Genomic DNA, 21169 nt, shown 5'->3' with positions numbered 1-21169 from the left:
CTCATGTTTGTGCTGAAAGAGAAACATTGATAAAAGGACTGAGAGCAGGTGAACACTGAATGGCTCTGCTTATTTATCTTCATGAGGAGAGAGAGAGATGGAGATAACATCAGAGTGCAGTGAATGAAGAATAACAGATGTTTTTATTTAAACCAGACTTTTTCCTAAAGTCACTGTCCTGAAACATCTCTTGATTTTACATTCTTTTTAAATCCCATCAGAGCAGTGTGTGAAAACAAACAGTCGGGCTGTGACTTGCTGTGTGTTGCCTATAGATATTGTCCTTTCAGCTGATTATTGGATTACTCATTTCCAGCCATGATGGAAAAATCAATCACATGTCGCCTGGACAAATGTCATCCAGTATATACCAGGGTGTGTGCACTGTGCTGTGTCGTGCTGTGGTCCGGGTGTACAGTATGGAGTGTGAGCTCAGGGTTTCTTCCACAGTGACTCGTACACCATTTGCTCTCGCTGCTCCTTCTCCTTGAACTTGGTACAGTTGCATGTTTTCATTTAAAAAAAATCAATACTCCCAGAGATAAATATTTATCCCTCAAGAGCCAAGACTGTAAGTGAGTCATTTGACCAGTGGCCTGCACTTCTAAAGCCAGATATACACTGTGGAACTATGTCAATGTTTGGAAGAAGAGCGAGAGGTGGCTTTTTGTGAGCGTGTAAATGTCCGTATTGTTGATTTTTTTGGAGTATTTTGTAAAGCTGGACTCCTGAGGATTTCTGCCCAATTGGGTCTGGACTTTCTTTGGGGTTTCCCTCTATCACATTAACCGCGCAGCAGGAGATTCTCTCCTGTTGTGTTTACAACAACAAAGAAATCACCGGAGCATTCAGGTGAGGGGGTGGCACACCATGCAGAGGCAGGACGTAATGTCAAATTCCGCTCAGCAGATCACTTTTATTTGTTCACAGCACTTTTATTTGTTCACGGTCCCACTCGTGTTGGACCGTATTTACAAAAGCTCTCCTGACGTTTCCTAATTGTATGGTTCTGCATTTTCATCCTGAGATATTTGTTTTCTGTTTGTTTTTTTAATCTTTGCATCTGTTTGCATGTTAGAAAATGTCTTTAACTCGCCCAATCGCTCGTTGTAAATCCTGCAGAGTGCATGTCTGAAAGCAGCTTAATTCTAACTTAGAAACAAGTATAGAACACTTCAGACACTGAATGATAATCACCAGTGTAAGGTATATAATTATATAATTGTGAAAATCTTCTTTGGATTTTCAGGTGTTTCTTTTAGAATTTCACTGTCAGAAATGTGGTTTCACCAATTTAAAAAGTGTCCTTGACTGAGTATGAAAGAGTTTTTTTTTCTCATTCAACAACATTTTTGATAGATTCACATGCAGCACGTACCAGCTGTGTCCGAAATCACTTACTCATCAGTACAAAGTCCATGATATAGTGATTTTGCAATTTTGTAGTGCTACCATCCTGCATTGCACTCACAGTGTTAATAGGATAAAAAAGGGGGGAGAGACGAGACAAGAGAGGGCAGCGCTTCTCTCTCTATGTGCTGATTCTACTTCTTCTTATTCTGATGAAAAATATCAGAATTATTGTGAAAATAAAGAAAGACAGGTTTATATTTGCCAGGATTTTCACAGACAAAATTTTAAAACAGTCTGTTTTAGTATATCTTTTATATTTTCAATGGCGTTTTTTTTCATAACCCATTTAAACATGGTGATTCAAACAAGCAGTTTGATGTTAAAGTATTAAAATATTTTAAATTTATTATGGGATTTTCCACCAGCTGACGTTGTTGTACGTCATAATCCTGCAACGATGATGTAATTACCAGCCCAAAGAAAATGACCCGCGTAGTGTTTTAAAAAAAAAATTTCTTTTGCCGATGAGATCACAGTATAGTCTTCTGCATAGAAGTCCCTATTCATTGAGTAGGGGTTAGTGAAGAAGTGGGTGATTTTGGACACAGCCACTGTTTTAATTACAGTATTTCAAAGTCTGTTCTCTTAGAAATATTAATATCATGGTAAAGATTTAAGCTGTTATGCACCATATTGTAAAGTTTTTAGATTTTTCTGTTGTGTTGTGAGTATTATCAGTCTGTCCTTCTCTGATCTATCATCCTATGAAAGTGCACAGCAAACATGAATAGTCCGATTGCAACACTGTGTTGTAACAGATTACTTTAATGGCTGCATGACACAGCTGGCCCACCCATGTCAAGATAAATCACTGCAGGATGGATCCAAATGCAATAATTACACAGGGAGGACTTTATGACCCGAGAGGCCTGCTTTAGTTTTTCCTGCCAGCCTGTGACAGGGGGAAACAAGTCGAGTTGATGGAAAAAGTTGAGTCACAAGTTGTGCATTTAAAAACAGAAAATGCTCTGTCATCACAAGGTGGATAGGATTTTCAAGTGGATTAAAGGTGTCCATTTTGAATTTGCTGTATTTCAATGTATTTATGGGCCAATATATATATATTTTGTTGCTTCATAATAAGAAGCAAGTGATGAAAACCGAACACCCCAGAACAATTCACGCTCTGCTCTCCTCCCTGCGAATATTTCCACTGTGACTTGTGATGCTTGGGCGTGCAAATGAGTCCAATCAATAAGCAATATACTCTCTCTTCTCAGTCTGACTCATCTCAGGCGTCTGCCCAAAAGCCACCAAACCACACTCTGTGTCACATCTGCGCACTCTTGAAACCATAACCTTTCATTCAGTGCCCTCGCACTCCATCGCAGGCAGGCGGTGTTTGCACTGACGCACTCTGACAGCTCTGTCTGACCTATGATACATTCATTGCACTCACGCTTTACAGTAGATGATGTCATATACCCCGTAGGTATATAATAAATTGTTATTGATAATACGTTTTTGTAAGACACAGAATTGGCTGGATTATATTAATTTGAAGGAATGAAGCCACTTACGTTTACAAGGTGGATGGGGAGTGTAATAGTTAGTGGATATTTTACTGCAAGATTAGATGTTTTGGTGGAAAACACATTAGTTGTCTGTGCATGTTTTGCGGATACATATCAGTGTATCAGTGCAGCTTACCATAGAGGCCTATTTAAATCCAATCATATCCACATGCTGCTATTAGAAAACACACAAATCTGCCACAGTTACATTCCTTACAAAACATTTGCAGTTGAGTTGTAGTGAAATGTCATTTTGAGGACCATGATGGTCACGTGATTATTGTATCAGCTTTGTGATGTGTCATGTGATTCTTTCATGTTTTTTGCAACATATATACACAGTAAAGAAATGTGTGTGTGTGTGTGTGTGTGTGTGTGTGTGTCAGTGTGCATATATTTTCACAGTCATCACTTCCCTAATTACCTCTGCGTGGCTTCTACTGCTGCCAATGGGTCATCTAACCCGGTGTAACATGTTGTTGAATAACTTATTTTACTTATTTACTTATTTTTCATTATGTCGATTATGTTCAGTGAGCATTATATTTGGCCCCTTTAGATTTGGAACCATATGATGTTGCCCACCTTGTAAGCATATATTGTGAGGGATGAAATAAGATTGTCGGAGTGATATGATGTGAGATTACTGGTGTTCAGGCGTCCCATGTTTCCATACAGTAAAATATGGATGGTGTTTGCTCTGTGAGTTTAGAGTTAAGGCCGGGAGAAACCTGCCTCACACTGACGTGGCTGTTCCCTGGCTGGGTAATGTGAGTGCGCTCCTAACTCAGCCTCAAGTGTTGGAACATGTGAATGTGTTGCCGCCCCCCCCTCCTCGTGCTCCTCACACTGGCATCGCCGCGGATGCCGTGAACTGACAGCAGCGGCTGTTCAGCAGATCCCCTGCAACGCCTGAATGACGTTTAGGTTTCTATGTGACCGGTCTGACTACCTTACAGCCAGGGAGGTTAAAGTCAGCAACCTACAGTAGCCACACTCATCAGAGCCTGTTTACACTCACAATCAAAGTCACATGGAGTCATAAAAAAAATCATAAAATCTGATTTATTCGCCGTTTCCATGCACGGGAGGGGTTGAGCTCTCTGAAAATTAATGTTGAAATGTCATTTTAAGTATTTCTTCTATAATAAAGATCAGCCTTTGTGAGACTCCATTCTGAGTCTGAAATTCTAGCACATAAAATACTGACATAAAATACTGCATGTAAAAAAAAAAAGAGTCACGCTGGATCAGGACGCACAGGAGACCACTGTTCAATTTTCCAGGCATTTTTGTTTCATTTATCAATCACCATTAATCCACAGCCTTAAACATGGGGTTATCCTTGTAGCCATGAAGATGAAGGTCCTCGAACCATAAGGAATTTTGACCAAATCAACAAAGCACAAAAAACTACATGAATAGAAATAGTCTAAACCTAACCAAGGATGTTTTTTGTGCTTTATCCTTGACTTACCTTATTACCATTTTTTTATTATTTATTGTTGCCATGACAGCATGTTGATGGATAACTGCACTTTTGGAAGCCTGATCATGTCGTCTGTTTTGTTGTGACACTGTTTTTTTGCTGCTCGACACTGAGCGGTCACATTATCCTCAATTTAGATTTCTTCAGTCAGAGGTAAATATGCTGATGTTGTCAGGCGTCTCGTATGAATGACAGCCGTACGCAACCTTGTGAAGGAAGAGAACAAGAGCTGCAGGGCGCCGCGCTAAACAAAGCTTGTTTGTGAATGGTTGAAAGACAGTTTGGAGGGAATCCGCTCGCGTGGCCTTCCAGTCTTGCGCGTGGTCTTTCACGGCAGAACAGACGTTCCGACGGCACATGAACAAATACACACTGAAGAATTTGATGATTAAAGAAGCGTCAGCGTGGTGTAAAGCTCCGACCCTGAGTATTGCGACATGCAGGGATGTTTCTTTGTGCTTGTCAACTGTGTGTTACAATCAGTCGCATTCGTAGATGTTGCCTTTTATCGTTTTATCAAAGCCTGGTTTTGCGGCCTTTTCATCTTAGCAGGATATTTATACCAGTGCTCCAGTTATGCACATTTCCGCATGTTTCTACAACAATGTAAAGCAACTTCGTAAAACTTGAGAGGTTGCACACAAGAGAAACGTGTGTGAGAAAATGCTTTTCTTTGCCATATCAACAGGCTTGTACCCTCCAGCCCACTCACTGTTACACACATGATCACACACACATGCTCCCTTGGCTTTGCACACACACCCACACACATGCATGCGTACAGACTTGGCTTTTGATGGTTTTGACGTGGGCGATGTCTCTGTGTCAACTCTTTCCTGTGGAGAGACTTTCCACTTGATTTTTTTTTTTCCATGATAGCTCTGAGTGTGAGCTTTTCGTCGCAATGACGGTTACATTTTTTTTCATGCATGCGTCGGGTCTATTGTTTCAGATGAAGGCTTCCACCTCAAACCTACCGCCCCCCCCCTTCTCAACTCTTCACTCCATTAATAATTCAGCACATAATCCAGGCTTGGTCACACTCATGCTAGCAGCCCCTTGGCCTGCCCGTCACTGGCCTAATTAGTGCAAGATCTGCTCCTTTTCAGGCGGTTGCTGGAGAACACTCCACTTATCCTAATCCAGTCCCTCAAAGGGCGCCTTCCCTCTTGACAGTGGTGGTTTTGGTGGTGTTTTGTTTCCCCCTTTTGGCCTAACGGGGGCTGGCAAACACCAAAACTTGTTTCCCTTGTTAATTCAGCCAGTCGCACAGAAAGAGGATTAGACAAACACATTATTGTGTGTGCAGGTGTGAATGTCAAGCACGAGTTAAGAAATGCAATATGTGTCCGCTAACCTTTCTGGAGTCGAGAGTCTTTGCTTTGGCGCATGTTGTGCAGTAATGTGGTATTTACATTAAAGGCTGTGTCCAATGAAAACCAAATGGTTGTGAGTCACAGTGAGTCACACCAGAATGTTGGGCAGACTGTTCAAATACTGAAACGTCTAATGCACAGACGTCAAAGATAGTTCTTCTCCGACGACTAAATGAAGTGGAGTGAGTTGTCATATCATTTGAGGGCCAAGACGACGCTGACACAGAGCAACTCTGCTTCAGACATTTGAAACATCGAGCCCAGTCTATAGATAACCCCAGTGTTTCTATCACATGTGCAGTGTGTTACCATATAAGACAGCAATATGACTCACCCCGCTCACTGACCTACTATGTGGGAAGTCATGATTCATGCAAGCTGCATTTAAGCAGGCAGGGTCCAGAAATACTCTGGTATGCCATCGCACATGCAAAACTACCACACACACACACACACACACACACATACCTCAGTTGCTCAGTCATACTCACCACCCACAGACACTGATAGGCTAGATCCTGTCAGTAACCAACAGTGAGAGACATTAGAAAGTTATCAGAGCAAAGACTGGAATAACAAGATGACTGGATCTGTGCTTAGGCCTGTCTGAGGTAATGCCAACGTGTTCAGGTGACGCTTACACCGCTTGATTTACACTGTTTCTGTGACGCTTGATAGGAGGCAAAGATGATCTGTTTTAAAATAAGAAAGAAGTAAAGTCTTGCATTTTTCAACAGACAGCACCAGTGATACTGACTGCATTTCAGCATACCTATTTTTGATTATTTGGCCGTTAAGGGCGGGTGATTTCCTTCGTTGTTTGTCTTGATTTTATTCTTCGAGGTGAGCTTTCAGGAGGGATTAATCAGCAACATGCATAGTGTCTACTCTACATAGTGTCTGGAGTGTTGTTCAGTGAGATGCAGATGCAAGCCACCGCAGTGACACCAGGTTTTGAAGACACGCTGTAGAAACCCGTGTTCACACCTGGCCACGAGTGCCAAGCGTCTGTTTCCCCAATCAGTCTTCCGTTGTCTTTCTGTGGATTGAAGCAGTCAAAGGCTTTTTCTCTTACCCCTCTGACTTCATACTTTCCTGATGTCAAAGACACAAGCCTCAATGCATTTTTACTGCAGATGTCAGATGCTTATAATTCGTTTTTTAGTGTGCAATCCAGAAGACTGATTGTTTCTGCGACACACTAATTGTTTCTTTTAAAAGCTAAATCTCTGCGGTGGTTTGAGTATTGATTCCGTGGCTGAGGTCACTGCCTGGACCTTTCCATTGCTGGGAGATGAAGTAGCTCGGGTGTTAATTAGGCCAGTTGCAGATAGATGCAGGTCTGTACAGCAGTCCAAGTGCATTCTGGCCTGTTCAGAACTTGCTCACTTGCCTGCTTGCCTCTCAGCCAGACCCATTCATCAGTGTCAGCAGCAGGAGCACCGTGGGATGGTCTGCAGCCTGGCTGCACCCAGGGGACGCAACCGAACCCAGGTTACTCCAGTCATGTGACCATGCCAGTCCTGAGTGTTTGCTAAGGACATTACATTAATGGAGTACAGAGTAGGTGCCTTCTCAGGACAGGCTCTTTTATTAGATCCAGGGCAACAGATCCAGAGTCCAGCTGAATCGTGTGCATGAATAGCTCCTCTGTGTGGAGGGATTGATGCTGTGTTGTCTTTGTCTCAGTCCTCCAATAGAAGCACAGGGAGACAGTATTGATTTCTATTTGCAGCGAAAAGCACTTGATCCATATGTAGATGAACTTCAGGATAATGAGTCCAGTTGCATCCTGACATATCATGACACCCAGGTTTTACTTTCAAACTTTCTAGATTATCATCTGTTGTGAAACACCTTACCTCAGTCAAATTCCATTTACAACCACAGTGTTGGAACCTTTCTGCAGTATTAAATGTGTTATGATACATACACCACAACAGGACTTAAATTGCACAGTGGAAATAATTCTGATACCTTTGTTAGTGCAATCAAACACGGCAAAGAATCTCATCATGCTTCCACATTTCTCAGTGTTTAATCAGCAGATTCTTGTCAGCATCGGCTGCATGTCTCTGAGGTGGCTGTCTTGCACATATTATCTCAGGATCAATATCGGCAACCCAGTGACCTTCTGAAAGCTGTTTGGCTTATCAGCAGTGTGGAGAATGAGGAGCATCTGCCATGGATGTTAGTGAAGTCTCTGTGGTCGGAGTGGAAAGCCCCACAAAAACGGCTCGGCTCTAAACATGTCTTACAATCTGAAGTGGAGGAATTTACTTTGCGCTCCTGGTTTTGATACAGCGCACTGATGATGTTCTTTATCTAAATGAACATTCAAATTCATCCATTTTTAACCGAGGTGTGAGGAAACAAATTGAATGCTGAAGTCACCTAGTTCTCTTTTTTGTGTCCAAACACCACATCATTGAATGCATTACTCAGTTACCTCCTAAATTACAGATTTTATTTGTTGCAATGAAAAGACACACAGGACTTCCTTCCTCTTACCAAGAAAGGCCTCTCGTTTTGAAATCACGTATTTGTGATTGAATAGTTTTGGATGAATATTGGCTCCATTAATAATTTCTGAGACACATGCTGCAGCCTGAGCAGGATGTTTAGTCTGTGGCAGCAACAGTTGCACACACACAAAACCTCACTATGTAATTAGTCAACATCTTTTTCTTTTAGGAACAGGAAAAGAAGACTTGTTTTTAGTCTTGATGACAGTGCATATTTAACAGGTTTTGCAACACTGTCAAAAGCCACAAAGTTCAGAGAGTTGTCTCAACCACCAGGCGACCACTCAGTCCTGCTTAAGTTACAGCATAACAGAAATAAACAATATTTGTCAAGTGGAAAGTTGGATCACAACTGAAGTCTCACAGTTTTTGCACGACAATTAATTACAATTTCTGGAGAGTTTAAGTGATGTCAGCTACACTGATCAGTCACAGCATTAACACAGGTAACTAGTTTAAATGGTGTGGCTCATATAATACCAATCACAGCTCATTTAGAGTCTTAAATAACTGTTAGTCTTGTATTTCAACTGTGAGTGTGAAATACAAGACTAAAAGAAACAGAGAGGGGTGTATCTGCGTAATATCCAGGGAGACATTTGCAGCAAGTCAGGAGCTGTAGGTCTGAATCCAACCTCATTTGCATTTTCTATTACAGCCCAGATAGAGTAATCCCTGTTTAATCAATCCCTGTGTCTGGGATCCCCATTCGGCGCTCGTAATGAACTATTAACGCCTTTCTGATGATCTATGCAGTTTGTCCATCCTGTGTATGCACCACCTTTTGATAACAAAGGACAACCCCCTATTGTCCAAAATGAATGTATGATAAAGTACTGCATGACTGGAGATGCACATGTTTCAAGATTATTCTACCATCTTAAATATGAACTGTTTATTTTAACAGAACAACTAAATGAGATGATCAATACCGAACAGATGCTGTGTTAAAGCCTTGCTAAGAGACAAGAAAGGCTTTAATATTCATTGTAGCCAACAAAACATTTATTGGACTGGCTGTGCAATAAATCGTCGTGTTTGCTCTCCTGTCCATTGGCATGCGAGTAGCACAGTGAGAGTTTTGCATTTGTTTGTGTAAATGTTTTCGAGCTCACAAGTAACAGGGCACAATCATCGTGTCGACCTCACTCTATCTGCACTTTTGTCAAATAAGCTGGTCTTAATGTCACCGTGTCCCAAAGATGAAGCTGTGTATAGATGGTTATTTTTCTTAAAACCTAAAAGAGTGCTACTTTCAACCACAACGGCTGACACAGTACCAATGGTTGCGGTCCAAATGGGAATGTCATGCTGTGTGTGTGTATTGTGGTCAACTCTAAACTTGTAACAAGGTCAACACACTTGTGTTGAAATGTTGACGTTGCACAATAATAAGAAACACAAAATCAGCCGAACCACACAGCACTATGACAGAGAATGAGAGAGAAATTGAAAGTGTGTTGCAGCCTAGAGTATGTAAATTAAGACAACTGCATGTAAGCTCATTGATCATTACCATCATTTTCCAAAAAAGATGCTACCTGTGAAAAAGTTAGTCTGGAGAATGTAAAACACATTCAGAACAAACCGCATCCGCACAAGATTTAGAAAGAAAAAAAAATGACCCAAACCAAAACCCCAAACCCCTAAATCCATACTTTCCTGGAATCCACTGGGTCTAGGTTGTGTAGCAGAACTCTATTTCATTCCTGACTCTACTTTCTCAACTTCTGTCTTGTCAGCTACCCAACTTACCATGTACATACATGTGCTCAGCACAACCTGCCCAACATAGCCACAAATAATAATCAGAGGTTATGAGGAAGCAGATAGTTTCACATGAGGAAATGAAACCTTTAAAAAAAAAGAATCAGTACATTGTATTTAAATACAGTACATTATGATGTGCATTTGTGGCTAAAAATGTGTTTTCTGGCAATTGCGTTGCGTGCAAACGTAGATGTAAAGCATGGTAACATACACTGTTATACTTGCATTTATCATCATCATCATCATCATCATCATCATCATCATCATCATCATCATCATCATCATCAACATCATCATGCATTTTGACATTTGCCACCTTTTACAGCACCAAGGGCATTTGTAACTGTGGCTTAATTTGATAATTCCAATTAAAATCAGGTTCCTACTCTGTGTAATTACAGTCATCTGGCAGAAGTCCTCCCCCCTAATTTCACACAGTGACACAGTGTTCACGCAAGTCTCCCTCTGACTGTACTGCCTCAGTGGTTAATGTTATTAGTCTGCAGCAGTCGAGACTAACCTTGTTTGTTACACGGAGCCACAGCGCATTTGGATTTCGTCACAGTCATGCTCTGACGATGTTCGGTGGGACAAAGTCGTCCCACAACTATTACATCTGTTGACCCACAGTTGTGTGTGGTTTGCAGCAGGTGCTCATGTTGGCCTCCCTCTGCTCCGTGCTGAGCATTGTCGTCCTATCAGAGGAACTAATCTGTCAGGAGAATGATGGAAAACATCATCAGATATGTAAACAAATCAATAAGTAATGGAACAAAAAACTATTTCAATGATTAAAAGATAGACTTGGTAAGTTGTTTGGATGGCGTACCTGTCCGCCTCTAAACCACCTGCCTATGTGAACCCTATCCGTGCTCTCACTGTGCATGACATGGTCTTCACAAGCCGGGGAGACATACACCACTGAAGAAGAGTCAGTAGCCAGAAGTAAGTCTGGCAAAAAGTCGGCTTCTAGCAGTTGTCGGGTGTGTGCTTTGACAAGAAGGTGGATGGGAGGAGGAGGGATGTATCACTTGCATTTTTTGCAAAGTGAAGCCTGCCCATGCTAGCTTTCCCAGGATTACCAACCCCAGCTTTAAGTGTAAGAAAGGGAGCAGGTTCCATCTCTACAAAAAGGATAATGCCATTTTGTCCTAGTTTCAACTGGTAATATAGATATTAGATTTCCTAAAAATTACAAAAAGTTAGGCCTGTAATGTCACATTCCTAGATGTGAGTTATTCAATGACTGAAGAGATTGTCAAAATGAAAAGATAAGGTCCAAGTCGACAGAACAATGTTGCTGTTGATGTTTTGTCTGTATCACAGTCTTCATCACCATGGAACTGTGAAGATCATTAGGAAGATTTAAAGATCTAAGATATCAAGAGATTAAAGGCCACATAATGAGAAAGTAATACACTTTTAACATTTTCACACTAAAGGATGAGCATGTGTAGTTTATCAAACATGGGTAAACCCTCTAAGTAGACTTGTGTGTCTCTCTGTCTCTTTTTATATTTAGTACATCCACCACGGTGTCATGTTTACATTGGAGTTGATAAATACTTGTGACCTCTGCATAGTAATTTGACAGAGGATTTAATGCCAATTGTATCCTCACGCAACACAAAAGCCAGATGTGAGTGGGAAACAGGGATAAGTGGACCTTGAGTGAGGATTGTTTTGGCACCAACTTGTCTCTTATTGTTCTCAGTGATTTTTGTCTATTTTTGAGTAAGTGGACTTTGACTGGAGATTGTTTCGTCACCTTCTGTACTTGTTCCAAAGGTCAGGAACCAACTGTAAAGCTCCAAGACTCAAGTTGTTCTGCAGATAATCACCCTTTAATGTTTCTCTATATGTGTCCACGTCTGTGTTGCTTTGATATTGATGGGTGTTCTTGAAAACATCCTGCCTTCACAGTGTTGGCGGACTTTTTCCTGAAACTGTACGACCAGTGACTCAGAAGAACAATGTTATTCAGGAGGGTTATTTGATATCTGCTGGTGCTTGAATGCAGCCAGGTTTCCAATCTGGTTCTGTTTTTCTGCATATTAAACTGGCAAATCCCACTTGAAAGTATTTCGTAGTTGCAGAGGTGCACAGTGTCTGTTTGCCAGAACCACAGAGAAAACAGGAAGCCTCCACATCGAAGCTTTCAGTGTTGGCTTTGCTTCAAGGAGAAATGGCAAAACAAACTATGTTAAAAGAATCCATGCTGTTGTACGTATATATAATCTGCATATAGAAAACTCAAGGAGGGCATCTCTCCAGGAATGTGTAGAAGAGCTCCATGAATAACGGATGATGTTTTTTTTATGATAGGAGTAATCATGACTCTGCCACCGGGGGCTCAGCTCAGCCCCCAAACACTGTCCGCCCTCTCTCCTTCGTATTTTTAAATCTGTCATGGCCCAGCCCCGCCTCTTCCTTCCACACACCCTGAACGTCATCCTGCCGAGTCTTGACGAGGGGGGGGGGGGGACACACATCACAGAGCACATTATGATACTCAGTCACACATTACTACCCCTCCAACTTAGATTCCCCCAACCAAGACCACATGAATATGATAGTGTCAGGCCAAAGCTGCCTCAAACCTCCTGCTGCCCGTCCTCCTCAGCTCAAAGACTGCTTCAATGTTTTTGTTCCTCTATAAATGCTGCTGTTGTCCACAGAATGAGTCCAGCCTTAGCTTTGCTCTTATAGCGAACAGATGCATAAAACTAGAGCCTGACTTAAGCCAAAAGATTTTTCTGACCTACCCCCGAGGAAATCTCAGCTGTGTTTCCATGGCGATAATCAGTGACACTGCCGATAACTGAGAAAAAAAAGGGGAAAGAATGGCGCACAATTTGTGGTGTGTGTGTGTGTGTTTGTGTGTGTGTGTGTGTGTGTGTGTGTGTGTGTGTGTGTGTGTGTGTGTGTGTGTGTGTGTGTGTGTGTGTTTGTCAAAGGAAATAATGTGACATTGAGCCTGTAGACAGATTTTCATTTCTGCTTCTGCCATCAAAGCCGGAAATCGACCTGATGTGTTTTTTATTCTCCCAGCAGGCACAAGTTCACCTCGCAGCTTGAAGTGGATGCTTGTAGTGCTGCTACAATTCAGCACTTTTAATTAATTAATTAATAAACAAAGCTTTAATCAAGAGAATGGACTACTGGCTACTGTAATGACTTTATCAGGCAAAACAGCCAAATATTAGCCTGTTCAAGCTTCGTCTTGAGGATTGTTATATAAAATGATAATACCTAATCGTGACTCCAGCTTTGAACTGAAGTAAGTGAGTAAAGTTGAGGACCTTTCCCTGAGCAAAGTCACAAAATGCTTCCCAAAAATATAATAACCATCGGGCAGCTGTGGCTCAGGGGTTGGTTCGCTAAAGTACTGTCTTTGAGTGGTCGACTATATGCAAAAACAGCCCATTTACCATAAAAGTAGTATTTATTTATCAATACAAATATTGAATGATGTGATTGACATTGATCTTCCCAGATAAATAACCATCTTAGATTAAGATAAGGGATGCAAGATGGTAAAACATCACTTGACCAAGGTCAAAAGTCAGGCAGTGGCAGATACAGTTAGTGCTGGCTCTCGATTCATAATGACAGGTGAACATTAGTGTGGTGCAAGATGTAACCTGCAGCTGCTTCTGACGCACCTCCTGTACGGTGTGGCAGAGTGCTGCTTTAAGTGGTTCACCGGAGCTCCACAAGCGTAATTGCTGTAAGGCCGAGTGCAGTACTAATGGGTCTCCAGCCACATTAGGCTTCATCAGCTTTGCTCAGATCAGCAGGCTCGCGCCGGGAGAAGCCAGCCGTAAACCCTGAAGTCAGCTCTGCCCTGCCGCTGGAGTCTACTCATCTTGATCACGCCGCACGTTTGATCTGCGTATAAATGTTAGGACACCCACCAGAAGCTTGGCGGCATCAGTATAAGCAGCTGCCGTCAACAACTGACCCTGGAAGATAAAAAAGAAATCAGCACTTCTAATCATAATGCTGCTACAGCTGGCTATTTTGTGATGTGTGTGTCTGAGTATGTGTCTGTCTTCAAGTATGTTTGTAAATGAAAATGCTTACAAAGTATTTGTGTGTGTGTGACATGTGTTTGTGTCATCCTTGCATTTTCCTCCCGCTGCAACAAACCATCTGAAGTCCAAGTGAAGGGTAGAAATAGCATGTTTGGATTGCTCTGAACCTCGCAACCGCATCTGGAAACATTATTCTTGGAAGACAGGTCATTATCCGAGGAAGCCAACTGAAAAATGTTTGGTGGAAATAAGCAAACTGTACAACAGTTGAACCAGCCAGAACCACAGGAGGAGTCTGGACTGACACAGTTGTTCCACAACAGCCCCCACAGCAGACTGCTGCAGTCAAAATCATTATCACAACTCTGTCATATAGGTAAACAGCTGAATCTACAAATGGCCTCATATTTGGGGGCTTGTGGTTCAGTGTAGCCTCACACAGCCAGAATGATCACTTCCCTCATTTCTGGTGGTCTGGGCTCTGTGTGCATTTGTATGTGTCAGACGTCATTTTTTCTTGTAGAAGAAGAACTCTCCTATATGCTGAGGCATCAGCGTGATCCCTTCTTGCACTTGATTGGACAAAAAGCAAAACTCACTGGGCTGCTGAAGTTCTCTTCGTCTGATTTTCCAAAGTGCCTGTTGTTCTGGAAGAAGTCTCAACTGTCACCCAGTTCCCTAATGAGGATAATCAGTTTCTCAGGGTCGAGACTTACAGTTGCTCAGTCATTTGCATATTTTCATCTGGTTTATAGATGGTCGTTTGAGAGTTTTAAAATGATGCGACTTGCATCACTAGCTAAAACACCTTTTTTAGTCTGGCTTTCAGCTCAGAGCGGATTGTCAGTGGATGTTTTCCAGATGTTTCCTTGAGCTTCGGATTTAAAGCTCTTTTATGAGGCTTGTCTCAGCTGACTCACGGCCCAAAACTCCCGCTCAAGTCTGGAGGAATGAATCTGTTAAATCTGTAAAGGATCGTGGTTGAATAAGATAACCACTCTAAAAACTATGGTAAATAATTGAATTTTTGCAACCTATAGTTTAAATGAATACTTTCTATCTTAACATTTAGTCCAATAATCTGCTCTCTTGTTGATTAAGAAGGAAAATGTTAAATGTGGTTGACTATGTCTGTGGTGTCAGGAATTACATTTTCTTCCAGCACTGTTCCTCACATTAACATGGAGCCTTTTTACTCCACATGCACTTTCTGTACTATCCATATTTATTCCACATATATTTACCCACTGTAGTTTAGCCAGAGGCCTTTGTGTAGTGTGTTTCACAAGCTCTTTGTTCATCTCTCTTGGCAAAACCATCTTTAAGCCGATGACATTTACTAATTTCACCTCCTGTAAAGCTCATCTGACAGTTTCCTTCAGCACTCCTGTATATTGTTGTGGGGATTGTGAACTGGACTGATTGCCTTCAGGAGGAGAAACATTTGCTCATGACACCAAAGCCGGTGATCCGAGTGATCTCAGCTGATCACCTACAGTGTGGAGAGATTCCTACTCCTCATCCTTACCCTGTCCTTTTTCCATTCACACAATGAAGAGCTCCCATTTTCACATGATGGGAGCTTATTCCACATGCGAGGTGAAGGAGCCTCTCAGTCTTCATTTTCACAACAACACCGTTAGGCACACACACCACTGTTCCTGAGGCCTTTCACCCAGATTCACTGACACTCGGAATCCTGGGTGACGGAAAAGTAATCTCACACACTCAGATAAAAGATTGTGCCATGACAAGTGACATGTTTTTACTCCAGAGAGGTGTGTGTGTGTGTGTGTGTGTGTGTGTGTGTGTGTGTGTGTGTGTGTGTGTGTGTGTGTGTGTGTGTGTGTGTGTGTGTGTGTGTGTGTGTGTGTGTGTGTGTGTGTGTGTGTGTGTGTGTGTGAGAGAGCAGGAGAATCTAGGCCATGTGTTATTATGTATGTTTGTGTTTTGATAGAAGTTACACTGACTTACTGTTACTTCAGCCAGGTTACATAATCTATGTTCATTTAAATATTTAAATCCAAGCATGTACTGAGCAGTATCAGTATTTATTTATAAATCTGTCTATAGAAACCCGGATGAGAAGCTTGATATAAAATAAATTCAATTGGGATTTAAATGAAAATAATTTTTTTATTGATGGAAATGCGTATAAGCTGGAAATACTTTATAAGTCTGTTCTTCTGTGATTCATGTCTGTGTGAATTCTTATGTGTAACTAGTAACTTTTTGAATAACTAAAAGTCAGTATGTTAAGCGGAGAGCAACAGTCTGTCAAGCCTGTGTAGGAGGTTGTGTGCAGCAGACAACCAGGGCAGATGTCAGCTCTTGGGTATGTGCTCACCAGGCTCAGCTGTAAGCTCATCCTCCTCTGTTTTGCTTCTATTTTCAGGGCGTGAGCGGAATGTCCGTGGATGTGAAGCCTGAAGCCCCCATGTATGTGTATGAGTCGACGGTTCATTGTACCAATATCCTCCTCTGCCTCAACGACCAGCGGAAGCAGGATATCCTGTGCGATGTGACTGTCCTGGTGGAGGGCAAGGAGTTCCGCGGGCACCGGTCCGTGCTGGCCGCCTGCAGCGAGTATTTCCTCCAGGCGCTGGTGGGCCAGGCGGAGAATGGCTTGGTCGTTAGCCTTCCTGAAGAGGTTTGTTCATCAAACACAATGTTTCCCTGTAATGCTATTGACTTTAAAACAATGTAAAACTTAAACTCCCCCTGACAGAGAAACAAAGGCAATAAATAGGCACTCAGCACTTTCCAAGCAGTAAAACACCCTTCTCAGAACGCATCTTATGACCATAAACAAAGAACTTGTGTAAATGATAACACGGGGAACTGTGTCCAATATTTTCTTATCATATAAAACACATCAAAAGTTTGTTTTGGTTGCACGGTCAATTTCCAAGTTCGTGGAAAAGCCGACACATGTATTCATCCAACATCTGATCAAAACAAGCAGCACATAACATTAACATTTATTCTAGGGGCGGAAACTTTTATCTACAGACATTAGCAGCTGTCTTGCAAAGTACAATGGGCTATTCTGAGTCAAGAAGCTCGCCAAGACACAGACAGCAGCTGAGTCAGGGCAGACATCTCAGGGCCACAGCACACTCCTGTCAACAGAGCAGCTACAGCAGCCAGAAGTAGATCTGTTGCTACCGCAGTGAAGCCGTCCATTGGTAACTTTTGTTTTGATGGAAAACTTTTTCAGTTGTTGTAGGGATCACACGTTACTACATTATTATTTGAATACGCATGAGCTCTGCATATACTCTTGGCATCCCCACTACTACACAGTTTTAGAGCAAATTAAACTGAGACATTTAGAAACACTGCTGGCCCTGGTTTAGTTTGAAAATGCCAGGTGAGCATTTTAGTCTGGAAGTAGAGATGCAGGGAAACAAAAACACATGACCACCCCTTCTGAAAGAAAACAAAAGGGATATAGCTTAGCAGTGTAGAACGCAACATGGATAATCAATTAGAAGTGTTGCTGACCATGATGTCTTTCCTAACAGCTGTTAAATTCTGCATTTTACAATAATACAACCGTTTACATTTTCAAAAATGTTAAAGTGGACGGAGATTCAAAAACCCTCATTAGATTAGATAATACTTGAATATAATTGTTGAATATTACATTATACTCAAAGTGAGTGATTTATATTCAATACTTTGGATTATGCATCATTTTCTTTCATTATTTTTCCATGTAACACTGTGAATGAATGTTCCCTTCATACAATATTGCTCCCCCATGTAGACTGAACCCAGGAAATCAAATTCCGGTGACTGACAGCCAGTTAGACTGCATCTGCTGTGAATTTGTACGTTTTCCGATGTCATAAAAATGACTGCTAATGAGCGTAATTAGTTCGGACTGCTGTGGACCTTTGTTTGTCATAAATGGTTGAACACACACAAATGGGACAAAAAGAGGCATTTTCTGCTCCTTTATTACAAAGGATGCTGTCTGGTCGCTGCATTTCACTGGTTTCACTCCCTCTTATTGTGAAACTCTCTGTAGCACACACAGACTACAGAGTAGGACCGATCTCTGGTTGTACATTAACTCGAAGGTCGGTGGTTGGATCCCGGCTCCTGCAGTATGCATCCTAAAGTGTCCTTGGGTAAGACACTGAAGACATTGAATCACCCCTGACGGCTGTGCCAACAGTTTATGAATGAAAAATCACTTTCTATATTCTTTTTATGAATATGTGTGTGAATGGGTGAATCTGACCTGTAGTGTAAAGCACTTTGACAAAATAAAATAAGATTCTATTAATCCCGAAATAAATTCTTGTGCAAACTTCCTCCAAGGTTATACAATATAGCACAGTAGAACAAACAATAGGGTATTAAATTGTATTATACATGAAAATATAAAGTGTATGGAGTAAATAATAGAAATAACAATAGAAATTATTTTTTTTTTTAACAATTAACTCATACTAATAAAGTGGAAGTAAGTTATATAGAATTTTGCAGATGATATTGCACATATTATAATGCTAAACATTGGGACATTGCACATTATAATCACAAAGTAATATTGCACATGTTGGCATTATTTTTCTAAATGACTGAGTGGTCTATTACTCTCGAAAAGAGCTCTGTGAATTCTGTCCATTTAAGTCTGTTTACACACACTGAGACACACATTCTGAACAGTTGGTGCATGAACCGTTTAAATTTCCAAACAGGAAGTTTTCATGAATAATCCACGTTGAAAATCTGCTTCACGTTCTGTCCGAACACCTGAGGGGTGTCAGCTTTGATCCATTAGCTTTAATGTCACTACAGAATTTTGTTTAAAACACATACATTTAGATTTTACAATAAATTATTACGAGAATTGAAATAACTATAATTTTAATTATAAGTAATAATTTCATTTGGATTCATTTATTGCCTTCGTGGGGAATCTGGAGGGGCATGGCAGTTTCCCAATGACACCAGACAGTTTCTGAAAATCTCACTTCATTCCCACCTTTTTTTCAATTAACATAACATCCTAACATCTCCTGACTTGACTTTCTGATTGTTTTAAAATTATTTTTCTTTTCACTTTACGGGGCCTTTCTTTCAGCCAAATGATGTCAGTAAACCCTTATTTTAATTTGATCTGCCATTAACTGGAGGATAAAGACTCGGGTAGAGGTGTGAGGATTGGCAACACTGAGCCTATGGGGCTGTGATTGCCAATTAGCACCTGTCAGCTGACGCCGCCGTCGTTGTCGACAACAGGTAACACTTGGCAGATTAACGCCACCTCGGGCTCGGCGCTCGTCAGGTTCAGCAGCACCCCTCACTCTCTCGCTCACCTCTCGCTCTCACGTTGTCACTTTAAACTGACTCCTTTCAGAGCTCCTTCGCCAAACACATGATGAAAGTCCTCTGACGCATTGATGTCGCACACCCACACTCACACACATCCACATATACATGCGCCGATGAAAAAAACTGGGGCACATCCCACATGTGCTGTCGCGTTGCGGCTCTTTGCTGGGGCCAGCATGCATTAATAAAGCGGCGCCTGTCAAATGACTTTGTCGCTACACTCATTGAAGGAGAAGCCGCTGTCAGATTGTCGTCTTATGTAAAATGAGCATCGCAGATTTGACTCTTTAACTCAGAAATTGACAGCGGGGACGGGCTCCTGGATGCACAAAGCTGCCTCCCTTTCATTCATTTGCTGCACACATGAATAATGCATGAGCCACTGGGTGTTTCAGGTGTGAGATTGAGTTTGGAACGTAACATCTTTCAATGACTGTCTCTTTTATGTACCGGGGAGAATTACTGCCATTGAGGATTTAGACAAGCCTCCTTTCCTTTGTCTATCCCCGTTGAAGTTTTTTATTCTTTTTTTTATTGTTTTATCTAAATGTAAAAACAACATCAAATGAATATGTTATTCTGCTGCAACGGACACTTAAGGTAGCCACATCATTTTCATTTTCAACCACACCCCCCAATGACATGTTTAGAAGGATATCCTGTGCAAGGAGTTCTACAATGTGTAGAAATTAAAATGTGCTAATAATTGTTATTTTCGTTGTGGATTTAGCTTCATGAATCGGGAAGTTAAAGATAAAATACTAGAGAGGATTGTCAAGTATGTGTGAAGACTGACACCTCTGCAGCTTGGCAGAACAAAATGTGATACAAATCTAAACATATTCAGTATTCAAGTATTTGACAACATATAGTTTGCTCAATAAGTGGGAGTTTCATTGAGATCCCAAAGCAGCAATACCAAAGTGGACCCTTCCAGATTATTCTAAAATATAGCCTACGTATATTTGGTGATGCACTCACAAGTATGAAGCATTTTAAATGTGTCAGCTGGGGTGAGATTATGTACAGTTTTTTGTGTCTCTGTATTTTGGGTGTAAAATCATAAGCACTATATAGCTGTGAAATATTATGGAGTAAAAATATGAAGTGGTATAAATAGGAAATAGTAGTTTATACTTCTCCAGTAAACAACACTTACTTCGTCAGTGGCTCTTTGTTTGACCTCATATATTAATATTTATTATACTCATAATTTTCCTTTAAATAAATAAAAGTCCTCTGCCCTCTCCAGCAGGTAGTGCATCCCATGTGTGACTGTCTAGACAGGTCACAGCCTCCTCGTGGAGGAATGTGATTTCACTGATGTGGCTTACTGCCGCCCTGTACTTTACAGTCAGTGACTGAAGCATGCTGACGCAGACCTGCTTCATGTTGGAATGACGTCCCTGATGCTGAGGGGGGGGGGGGGGGGCCTGCACTGGTGTGTCTGCTCATAGCTGCCCCCTTTAGCTCTGCTGCAGGTTAGCAACGCATCACTGATATGTGTGTGTGTCTGTCTGCGGCCACGGCAAGCTGCTACCTACTGTATGTGCAACAAAGGGTGAATCATGGAGGCCTCCGCTACTACTAGAAGAGAGAGGGGGAGGCTGGTGCAAAACGTGAAACAAAGACCACCTCCCCCACCACCTTCATCATTCCTCTCTCTCGTGGCCTCGCTGCCCCTGCAGTAGCC

The 21169-nt window shown here is 41.6% G+C and overlaps 1 protein-coding gene across 1 annotated transcript in view; it reads left to right on the top strand.

Annotated features, from left to right (window-relative positions):
- Positions 1-21169, top strand: part of bach2b (BTB and CNC homology 1, basic leucine zipper transcription factor 2b) — an 87864-nt gene that overhangs the window by 41631 nt on the left and 25064 nt on the right. The window contains exon 2 of the mRNA XM_061091965.1: positions 16520-16774. Coding sequence (XP_060947948.1) covers positions 16532-16774 — 243 coding nt within the window. The 5' untranslated portion in view covers positions 16520-16531. The remainder of the gene's footprint in view (positions 1-16519; positions 16775-21169) is intronic.

This window comes from Limanda limanda, chromosome 18 (assembly GCF_963576545.1).
Source record: "Limanda limanda chromosome 18, fLimLim1.1, whole genome shotgun sequence".
NCBI classification, from domain to species: domain Eukaryota; kingdom Metazoa; phylum Chordata; class Actinopteri; order Pleuronectiformes; family Pleuronectidae; genus Limanda; species Limanda limanda.
Note: the sequence above shows the minus strand (reverse complement) of the source record. Positions and strands in the feature narration are given on the sequence as shown.